Genomic DNA, 11796 nt, shown 5'->3' on the forward strand with positions numbered 1-11796 from the left:
GGGAGGGAAAGTCTATTGGTTGACCATAGGAAAGACCCTAGAGCCCCTGCCACCACTATTCCAGCAGAGATAAGGTCCAACATGCCATTGCAACAAGATGATGTTCAACAGCTTTCAGAGGACAGTGATAAGGGAGGTGTTGAATCTCCAAAAATTAGTGAACAAAATACAGGTGCAGTGATTCAGCTACTGAACAATAAATATACTCTTTCTTTGAGTAAAAAGAAGAGGGAGGCACTGAAGAAAAAGATAGGAAAAAAAAGTAAAAAATCTCTGTCTGAAAAGACACAACACAGAGTGAACTATGTGTTGGTTGATGAACAAGCAGGGATTCATGCTACACCTCTTCAAATTCAATCCAGCTCTACTGAATTGTGTGTGCTTAATAAGAGAGCCATATCAGATGACTTGGAGGATGAATATAGACCTATTCAATCTGAAGATGAAGAGGACCTAGATCAAAGGGAACAAACTCATGATGAGGATGAGGAAACTAGTGCCTCTCCCATTAGAGCACTGGATGATATCACAGATTCTACAACTCAGGATGAAGTGTTGCAAGTCACTGAGAAGCAGGGTTTATCACCCAGGGGTCAGCAAGCAAAGAAGAAGAAGAAAAAACAGAAACAAGACATCTCCACCAGTTCAGATAATGCTACTTGTAAGAGTGGCATCAACACAAGGTCCAAATCCCTGAAACTTTGATGATGAATACAATATGCTGGAATGCAAGGAGTATTGATACTCAAGGTGCCTTGGATAGACTCCAAAAACTCAAGGATTATCCCAAATTAACTATGTTGGCAATCCTGGAACCATTTGCTAATCAATCACATCTCAACCACTACAGAATTCAGCTGAGAATGGACAGTGCCATTCATAATCCCAATAACAATATTTGGTTTTTTTGGACTAAGGATGTGGACTGCTCTATTGTAGACCAAGATGAACAACAGTGTACTTGTGAAATCAAACATGTGGCTAATCCTAATTCTCATATTATTACATTTGTTTACGCCAAGTGTAAGGATTACCTGAGAAGAACTCTTTGGGATAAAATGCTGCAGTATGCTGACACAGACAAGCCATGGTGCATTATTGGAGACTTTAATGTGATCACTGATGTTGATGAAAAACTAGGAGGACAACCATACAACATGAACAAAAGCTTAGAGTTCATAAATGTAATTGAGGCATGTGGTCTCATTCAGGCCAACACCCTCCCTGCAACATCTGTACCTAAGCTTCAGCAGGGTAAGATGTGCAGGGTGAGTTGCAGCATGTGGACCTGCACCATGGCCTCAAAACTTTGCAGGATTGCAGCACATACTATTTTCACAAGGCCCAAGAAGTTTCAGCCCAAACGGATAATTCGAGACGTTAGGCTAGCGACCTTGAAAAAATCAGCTGCCTTAAGCATAAAGAGAAAGCATTTTGATGTTTGGAACTTCCAACTTGGGCAAAAAGCCTTCAAATTTTTCAGGTGTAAAGAAAAGGCTATAAGTGCAGACCTCATGAAGGTTCAACTCAAACGGATAATTGGAGACGTTAGTCGAGCGACTTGGACAAAGCTAACAGTCTCCAAAGCACAATCTCAGGTCTTTTCCTCTTTGCTAGCTTGTGTAAATCCTTTCTTGCCTGGGTTTGCTTGTTGTATTATTGCAGGTTGCTGGAGTGATACATCAACAGGCCTTAACAACAAATACATAGAGGTCATCATAGATACAACCATCAAATCAAAAATCCCCACTAAGAGGACTTCATATGGCCCCTACTGGTTATTCTGTTTGGTTGGATGTTTGTATTCTATTGATGGTCTATATGTAGACACAATAGCATCAGGGGCACCTTGGCAAATAAAAGGCAATAACATGGAGACAGCAGCCTACCATGTTAGGAATTCATCAACACATCAGCCCTCCTTCCAGGCCAATTTCTCTTATGAAATACCTGCAGCAACAATTCATCACAAGAATTTTGCATCTCTTTGCTTTTTGTCTTTGGAAGCAACAAGGAGCTGCATACAGGTCTACAACAGCTTCCATACTTGTTTGGGTCCTTTGCTACTTCTTGTGCAGGTCTACAAAGCCTCAAACAAAGGAAGACAACAGACCCACATGCAGGGGCCTCATCTATTCCCTTCAGCATTCCTTACATTCAGGATGCACTCCTTCCATTCATCCAGATGGAAGACCCTCTCTGGAAATGCTATAGGGGCTGCAGTAACCTGGGGCTTCTATGGAGCAACACACTCAGCTTGCCATCCACATTATCTATTATCAACACACCCCAGCAACAACTCTACCAACCTGCAACAGACAAGGAACAAATACAAGTTAATAGTTACAGCAGTGTGGTTTGTTGGTTTTGTTTATCTGTGCAGGTACTCCAAGACTCCTTTGGAGGCAACAAGAAACTGTCTACAGGTTTGCAACAACCCCCACAACTATCACACTTGTTTGGTTCCTTGTTTGCTTGTTTGTGCAGGTAAACAAAGTCACAGACAAAGGGACATAACGACCACATTTGCAAGGGCCTCACATATTCCCATCAACTCTCCATGCATACCTGTTGCATTCATTAAACAACTGCAGCAGCCCCCTTCCATACAAGTCCTTTGGAACTCCTTGACTGTTTTCATTGATGAGAAGACAAGAAGACGGAGCTCCAACAAACACAATGCTGATTATACAACATCCACCTGGAACTCTTTGCTTGTTTACTTGCTGATGTGCAGGCATATAAAACAGCAACAATGGACCCTTACAAAGTGCAAGGCACCTTCAGTCAAACATTTAAGCCAGGGCTGCAGCCTTGGAACTCTTCCCAAGCAAGCTGGCTGCTATGGCTACATCTACTTCCTATCATTTCATCCCCCTTAGCTGCGATTGTTGTTGCTGCAAATTTCCTTGGACCTACTTGGTACGACATGTCTAAAAAGAGCAAAGATGAAAAGAATTTCCCCAACCCATGCGAGATAGAAGGTTCGTATACTTGTTCTTCCTCAATGTAGCTATGCCTGAGTCGTAGCATATTTGAATAGGAATAGTGTAGGCTACTTTCTTGTTTTCTCATGGAAGGGGAGAGTCTCCCTCATTTATGCTTTATTAGTCGATTTGTACCGGGAGGAGTCCTCTCATAGGTTTACTGCTATCTAGTTATAGATAGCCCCCTTTTTTGTTTCGGGGATGAGTTAGCCAACCTTAGTAGGTTAGCCGACTTATGAACCAACATAGGATTGGAGGTAAGGTTTTATGTCCCCCTCCTTGTATTTTTACTTTTGTTATTTATGTTAAGGCTTGGGGGTGTTGCTCAACCCCTGACTGTGCACGAGAGGTGGGAGCCTCGTGTAGGGTCTGTTCCCATAAAAAAATAATACTTAAAGCTTATGAAACTCAAAATTTCCAAAGACTTAAATTTTCATAAAATTTTCTAAAAATCAACACCCGATAACAATCAGAAATGACCCGGGGCATCTTAAGGGAGGGGTAAAATGGTTATTTTACAAAAATTCCAAAAATGACCTTCAGGGTCATTACAAGTGCCTTGCACGGGCCGTGGTGGATGTCGTAATGCTAACCTTGTGAAGAGATTGATGCTGCAAGTTTGACCAAATGTAGCTCCACGGAACCCATCACGGACCGTGGAGTCCACTACGGATCGTATTGTCTGATTGTAAAAGTTGAGGGAAGAAATTGGAGAATTGGCAAAGGCTATCACCACGTACTCCAATACAGATCATATTCAACACCAGGGAGCGTGATGATTGCCCGTGAAGAGATAAAGGTTTACATAGGTGGAGAAGCCAAGTTAAACACCACGGAAATAGGACCACGAGCTATTAACTCCGGTACGGTCCGTAATGACTTAGTGTGAAAAAATGTCGACTTAAGTTTTCCTAGTTGGTTTAGGATTTGATTTTGTATTTCTATAAATATTAAAATTGATTTTATTTTTAGGGTTCCGCATTTTTTATGAGTTTTTGATTATTTTGTGAACACATTGAAGATACACTACTACTTTTTGAGATTGATTCTTGAAATATCATTCCGGTTTTCATTCTTGATTCGTGGTTCGTTTGTTTGATTCAAGGTTTACTTCTTCATTCGCATAGGTATTGATTCATGAATTCTACATAAATTCTTGTTCTTTTACTTACAATTATGAGTAGTTAAGTTCACAATTAGGGTTGTGGAAACCATGACGACTTAACTAGAATAGGCAAAACATTGGATTGATATTTGTGATTTGTTTTTGCATGTATTGTGATTTCTTCATTCAAAAGTCTTTCTTAGTGAGTGCACGCATTAAGAACTTGTCTGTATTTATTGCTTTCCTGGGAAGGAGGTAGTGATTAGAAAAAGACTATCAAAATAGTAATTTGAAGAGTCTGGCTTCATAAGACGGGATAAACTCCGTCTAAGTTACATGAGACCGGGAAAAGATAATACTCTGAGATCTAAAGCGAGATTTAGTAAAGCATACATTCTGAGACTGGGAAGAGATGAATGATATACGCCTAAGAAGGACAGGGAGGTGAATTAGATGTTGCATAACTCGCTAGATTTTGCAAGCAATGCATTGAACGATATCATGAATATGAATTGTCGATTAAGGTACATGTCATGGGGAACACAATCCTAGATTAATTCTCATATTGTTCACAACATAATTGTTAGATACTTTGTTAAAACATCATTAAGTGTTACTAAATTAGAACAACTAAACCCCCCATTTTACTTTATGTACTTTTATTTTTGGAAAATAGCAATTACAGCTGAATAGTGATAGCTAATAGAACTTGTTTCAACCTATTCCCTATGGGTTCGATCCCGATTCTTCGTTGGGTAAAATATACTGCTAACAATCGTCTATATTTCTTTCGAGAGGTATAATTGAGCGTTATCAAAATGGCTCAATTGCCGGGAAATACGGCTTTGAAATATTCTATTAGTTGTTAATTTAGTTTGTAGTTCTATTTCCTAATTTTACTTTTTGTTTCTTGTTTGTGCTCTTAAAAGGAACAGATAGTGCATGCCAAACACCCAAAGCAATGGTGAACCACTACTTCCCTATGATCCCAAACTACAAAGGTCAATTCCAAAGATGAATGCGTAAGAGCGTGAGGCACTAAGGCTGAGAGAGCTGGCTGAAAATCAAGTCAGGGATGGTGTTGACAATAGGGATGAACTCAATGGAGCTTTGCGAGGCAGAGATAAGAGACCTGTGAACTTTTCTCTAATTGATGATGATGCTGATACGGATGTTGCAGGAGCTACAGTCCTCCCACCACTACCTCCGGGCATAAAGTTAACTATCACTAGTACCAAGCTTCAAATGTTGAACCTAAAAGGAACATTTAGTAGAGTAGCAAATGACGATGCTAACCAATAGGTGATGAACTTTATCACCACCTGCACGTCCTTTGAATCCTAGGGGTTAGCCAATCATCTGTACGACTGTGTCTGTTTCCATTATCTCTGTCTGGGGAGGCATTGAAGTGGTTGAATGATCTTCCACATAACTCGATCACTACCTAGAGTGATTTGAGGGAAGCATTTGTGGAGAGGTTTTTCCCACCATCTAAGAAGCTGCAAATCAAGGATGAGATTGGTTCTCAAAAGCAGCTTCCTACTGATGCAGTGCATGAAACTTAGGAGAGATTTAGGCAAAAGCTAAAGTAGTGTCCAAACCATAAGCTGACCGATGAGCACTTGAGGGATGTATTTTACAGATCTTGCAATTTTGTGACCAAGCCAGTCATAGATGCAGCTTGTGGTGGTTCATTCATGACCAATACATTTTAGGAAGCCACAATAATTCTGGATCAGCTCACAAAGAATAATAGAGTCTGGTACACTAGAGACACTAATATGGGAGGTTTTGGATTTACATTTAAGATGTCAGCGGAGCAAAGGCGAAAGGAAGATGAGCGTGATCAGGACATGGACCACGTGAGGACGCAGATGGATCTGTCAACCAAGCGTTTATTAGGTGGAGGGCTAGAAAAGGTAAAAGTTCTGGATACTAGAAGTTGATATGATGAACTAGAGTTTGATTATGAGAGGAAGCCAAGTTTTTGAATAGCCAGGAGGTTTCCGGACATACAACTCCAAAATCCAAGGTCAGGACTTTCAATAGGATAACTACTATCACCAGACTACTAATCGTGATAAAGGAAATTGGCAGAACAATGACAACTTCAAAAATGAAAGAAGTGGGGTTTATGTGCCACCTGTGAACAGAGATCGGGCCAAAAACAATAATGGAAACTCTAAGTTGGAAGACATAATGACAAAATTCCTACAAAAGTTTGAGGCGACTGAGTCTCATGTCAGAGATATGCGAGGTGACATGACTAATATCAGTCAATTGGTGGATTCACACTTTACCACTATCAAGCAGTTTGAGCATTAGATGGGCTAGTTGTCACCCACATTTAATCAAAGGAAGAGTGGTACTTTACCTACTGACACGGTGCAAAGTCCTAAGAAAGATGGACAATGCAGGGTAGTAACAACAAGGAGTGGTAAGGTACTTTTTGACACTATTATTATATATACTAAGTAAACTAAGGATGCAGCTTCTGAGATTGATGGGCATACAAAGCATCAGGCAGATAAGGTAGTTATATTCGATGATGATGATGAGACTGATGAGCTAGTATTGCAGCAGAAAAAAACTGTGGAAAACAATAGTACAAAGAAAACAGAGGCAGAGGGACCTTACCCTTTGCCACTTATTCACAAGCCGCCTCCACCATTTCCCCATAGATTGAAGAAAAAGGCCAAAGATGGCAAGTTTCTGAAGTTTATTTCGATTCTTAAGGAGATATCAGTCAACATCCCATTGATGGAAGCGTTATAGCAAATTCCAGGTTATGCCAAGTTCATGAAGGATTTGGTTACAAAGAAGAGGATAGTCTCTTTTGAGCGCGCCATTACTACAAGGTCCTTGGTTGAAAAGAAGGAAGATCCGGGCGCATTCACCATACCTTGCACCATTTATGCTTTCGATTTTGAAAGGGTTCTATGTGATTTGGGAGCTACCATCAACTTAATGCTGCTAGCCATCTATAGACAGCTAGGCTTGGGAGCCCTGAACCGACTTTTATGCGGTTGCTAATGGCGAATAGATCTGTGAAACAACCAGTAGAAATTTTGTATGATGTGTTAGTGTGAGTGGGTTGGTTCATCTTTCCAGTTGATTTTGGATTGTCAAGTTGATTTTGAGGTCCCTATTATCTTGGGGAGACCATTTTTGGCAACTAGTAGATCATTGGTGGATGTAGAGCATGGAGAACTTACATTCAGGCTAAACAATAAAGATGTCAAGTTCAATGTATGCGCCTCCATGAAGCAACCAATAGATATGACAGTGATGTCTGTGTTCGATGTAGAGGTAGAGAATGTCATTGATGTGCCCATAGATGAGAGGCTCACTGTTGAGCCTTTAGTAGCAGTAATCATGAATTTCGAAAGTGATGGTATTGAGGGGTATAATGAGTCTATGAATGCTTTGAAGGGTATAGGATCACACCCCTATTCTCCTCAAAAGTTGGATCTTGACTTGAAGAATAGGCTGAATCCACCCGCTAAACCATCCATAGAAGAACCACCTGTACTTGAGCTCAAAGAATTACCAGTCCATTTGAGGTATGAATTTCTTGGTGAAAATAACACTTTGCCAGTGATTGTTGCTGCATATTTGAGTGAAGGACAGGTGACAACACTAGTTGAGATATTACAAAGGTACAAGAAGGTGATTGGTTGGACTATTGCGGATATAATAGACATTCCTCCTAGCATTTACACTCATAAAATACAGTTGGAGGAGGATAGCATTCCAAGTATCAAACACCAGATGAGACTAAACCCGCCTATGCAAGAGGTGCTAAAGAAGAAAATTATTAAGTGGTTAGATGCAGGTGTGGTATACCCCATATCAGATAGCCGTTGGGTTAGCCCTGTGCAATGTGTCCCTAAAAAGGAGGTATGACAATTGTCGCAAATGATAAGAATGAGTTGGTCCCACTTAGGCCAATCACTGGATGGCTAATCTGCTTGGATTACCTGAAGCTTAACAAATGGACTTTAAAGGACCATTTTTCAATGCCCTTCATGGATTAAATGTTGGATAGGTTGGCAGGCAGAGGCTGGTACTATTTTCTTGATGGATACTTTGGCATAATTAGATTTCCATAGCACCAGAGGACCAAGAGAAGACAATTTTTGCATGTCCTCATAGTACCTTTGTGTTTAACGCATGCCATCTACACTCTATAATGCACCTGCTGCATTCCAGTGTTGCATGATGTCTATATTTTCTAACATGGTTAAGGACATTATTGAGGTATTTATGGATGATTTTTCTGTGGTTGGTGATACTTTTGATGACTGTTTGTTGAATCTTAGCAGGGCTTTGCGTTTAAGCGCATGCCATTTGCACTCTATAATGCACCTGCTATATTTCAGCGCTACATGATGTCTATATTCCTTGACATGGTTGAGGACACTATTGAGGTATTTATGAATGTTTTTTCTGTGGTTGGTGATACTTTTGATGACTGTTTGTTGAATCTTAGCAGGGTTTTGCAAATATGTGAAGAGGCCAACCTAGTCTTGAACTGGAAAAATGCCACTTCATGGTCAAAGAAGGTATTGTGCTTGGACATAATATTTCTGACAAAGGGTTGGAGGTCGACATGGCGAAGATAGAGGTGATTGAGAAACTGCCTCCCACTACCTCCCACTATCTCTGTGAAGGGTGTCCGCAGCTTATAAGGTCATGCAGGGTTCTATCAGCGTTTTATCAAGGATTTGTCTAAAATTGCACACCCTTTGTGAAAATTATTAGAGAAAGAGATAAAGTTCTACTTTGATGAGGCGTGCATGAAAGTGTTTGAGTGCTTGAAGGAGAAATTGATCTCAGCACCGATGATTGTTGGCCCAGATTGGTATGCCCCATTTGAAATCATGTGTGATGCTAACGGTGTTGCTTTGGAGGTTGTGCTAGGGCAAAAGTGCAACAAGATCTTTCATCTCATATACTATGCTAGAAAAACGCTAAATACAGGCCAGAAGAATTACATTGTGACTGAGAAGGAATTATTAGCAGTAGTGTATGCATTCGAAAAATTCAGAGCATACCTTTTGGGTACCAAGGTGATAGTGCACACTGATCATGCTGCCTTGCAATATTTGATTACCAAGAACGATGCTACACCAAGGTTAATCAGATGGGTCTTGTTGCTCCAGCAATTTGATTTTGATGTGAAGGACCGTAAAGAGAGTGAAAATTAGGTAGCTGACCACTTGTCCAGGCTAGAAAATGAAAATAGAGGTAAGGACTAGCTTGACATTGATGATTCTTTCCCAGATCAACAGGTTTTGGCTTCCACTCTTGATCTTATTCGTTGGTTTGTTGATTATGCTAACTATCTTGTTAGTAATTTTATGCCTGAAGATCTTACTTTCCAGCAAAGAAAGAAGTTTTTGCATGATATTAACAGATACTTCTGGGATGAGCCATACTTATTCAGGATGTTTGCTGACAATGTCATCAGGAGGTGTATCCAGAAGAAGAAACGTTAAACATTTTGGAGGCCTGTCACTCCTCATAAGTAAGGGGACACCATTGTGGGAGCCATACACTGCAAAAGATACTGCAATGTAGATACTACTGGCCTACTATCTACAAAGATGCACATGACTTGGTGAAGAGCTGTGACCAGTGCCAAATTCAGGGGAACATATCTAGGCTTCAAGAGCTACCTATGACACCAATCATGGAAGTAGAGTTGTTTTATGTATGGGGCATCGATTTCATGGGTCCGTTCGTGATCTCATATGGGATGAAGTACATTCTTGTGGCAGTTGACTATGTCTCAAAATAGGTGGAAGTTGTCGCCCTATAGATAAGAGAGCAAGAGTGTTGCTTATTTTCTGCAGAAAAACAACTTTTCCATGTTTGGGACTCCTAGGGCTATCATCAGTGATGGGGGTTCTCATTTTTGCAATAAGATCTTTCGAACTCTGTTGGCAAAATATGGTGTACGACAACAAAAGGTAGCCACCCCATATCATCCCCAGCCTAGTGGGCTAGTTGAGGTGTCAAACCACGAAATCAAAGAGATTCTTGCCAAGTCTGTGAATGCTAACAGAACTAATTGGGTGAGGAAGCTGGATGATGCTCTATAGGCATATTAGACAGCTTTCAAAACACCCATTGGTATGTCCCCATACCAATTAGTGTTTGGAAAGGCATGTCATTTGCCTATGGAGCTAGAACATAAGACGTTGTGGGCCCTAAAAAAGTTGAACTTGAATTGGAGTGAAGCTGCGCATATGAGGATAGATCAAATCAATGAGATGGATAAGTTTCGCTTGCATGCATATGAGAGTGTTTCTCTTTACAAAGAGCGGATGAAACTATACCATGATAGGCATATTGAGCAGCGCAAATTCAACATTGGAGACAAAGTGTTACTATTTGGTTGATTGTGAGTAGTGTTATGTCGTAAATCGATCCTTGTGAGTTAGTTGGACTGCCAATGTATTGCATAGTCGAGAATAAGTCATGGTTGATATGATGGGTTGCTATATATCTATCCTATAGTCATTTGTATTTGTTCATCGTGTTGTTTTGTTTTTTGTCATTACTTGAGGGCAAACAATGGTTCTAAGTTGAGGATGTTGATGTGTTGCGTATTTACGACATTTTCGACACTCAAAACAGTGAATTAGTGTGTGTTGTAAGAAGGTTTTTGTATATATGATGTGCTTTTTTTTATGTTGCAGGAAAACTAAATCACGTACGAGTTTGGATGATTTTGTGGGTCTGAGTGTTGTCTGGCTGGGGACTGAGGAATACGAGTCTCACCACGGACCGTAGTACCTTGCATGGGCCATGATGGATGTCATAATGTTGACCTTGTGAAGAGGCTAATGCTTCAAGTTTGGCCAAGTGTAACTCCACGGAACTCATCACTGGCCGTGGAGTCCACTACGGACCGTATTGTCTGATTGTAAAGGCTGAGGGAAGAAATTGAAAAATTGGCAAAGTCTATCACCATAGACTCCAGGACAGATTGTATTCAACACCACGGGGCGTGATGATTGTCCGTGAAGAGATAAAGGTTTACACAGGTGGAGAAGCCAATTTAAACCCCACAGAAGAAAGACCACAGACGTTAACTCCAGTACGGTCCGTAATGACTCAGCGTGAAAAATGTCAACTTAAGTTTTTCTAGTTGGTTTAGGATTTGATTTTGTATTTCTCTAAATACCCGAATTTATTTTATTTTTAGTGTTCCACATTTTTTGTGAGTTTTTGATTATTTTGTGAACACATTGAAGATACACTCTACTACTTTTTGAGATTGATTATTGAAATATCATTCTGATTTTCATTCTTGATTCGTGGTTCGTGTGTTTGATTCAAGGTTTACTTTTTCATTCGTGTAGGTATTGATTCATGAATTCTACACAAATTCTTGTTTTTTACTTAAAATTATGAGTAGCTAAGTCAATAACTAGAGTTGTGGGAACCATGATGACTTAACTAGAACTGACAAAATGTAGAATTGATATTCGTGATTGATTTTTGCATGTATTATGATTTCTTCATTCAAAAGTCTTTTATAGTGAGTGCATGCATTAAGAACTTGTCTGTATTCATTGCTTGCTCGGGAGGGAGGTAGTGATTAGGCAAAGAATTTTTGACTTTTACGTCTGCTTTTACGCAGATGTTCGGTACATTCGTTCCAACTTACAATTTTCATCTATTTAGTCTTTA

The 11796-nt window shown here is 40.1% G+C and overlaps 1 protein-coding gene across 1 annotated transcript; it reads left to right on the forward strand.

Annotated features, from left to right (window-relative positions):
- Positions 1–5873: 5873 nt before the first annotated feature.
- On the forward strand, positions 5874–10199 carry LOC129893304 (uncharacterized). The gene is made up of 10 exons (XM_055968818.1): positions 5874–6011; positions 6190–6349; positions 6584–6796; positions 6878–7026; positions 7177–7992; positions 8418–8657; positions 8916–9272; positions 9387–9568; positions 9676–9808; positions 9951–10199. The coding sequence occupies exons 1-10, from the start codon at positions 5874–5876 to the stop codon at positions 10197–10199; spliced, it is 2637 nt and encodes an 878-aa protein (XP_055824793.1).
- Positions 10200–11796: the final 1597 nt, after the last annotated feature.

The sequence above is a fragment of the Solanum dulcamara genome, chromosome 1 (genome assembly GCF_947179165.1).
Source record: "Solanum dulcamara chromosome 1, daSolDulc1.2, whole genome shotgun sequence".
Taxonomy (NCBI): Eukaryota; Viridiplantae; Streptophyta; class Magnoliopsida; order Solanales; family Solanaceae; genus Solanum; species Solanum dulcamara.

Excerpts from the sequence above, each read along its gene's own strand:
- LOC129893304 (XM_055968818.1), top strand. The coding sequence starts at position 5,874 with ATGGGAGGTTTTGGATTTACATTTAAGATGTCAGCGGAGCAAAGGCGA. Across the intron at positions 7,027-7,176 it reads ATGCTTTCGATTTTGAAAGG|TGTGAGTGGGTTGGTTCATC; the intron begins GTTCTATGTGAT and ends ATGATGTGTTAG. Across the intron at positions 9,809-9,950 it reads TGGAAGTAGAGTTGTTTTAT|AAAAACAACTTTTCCATGTT; the intron begins GTATGGGGCATC and ends TATTTTCTGCAG.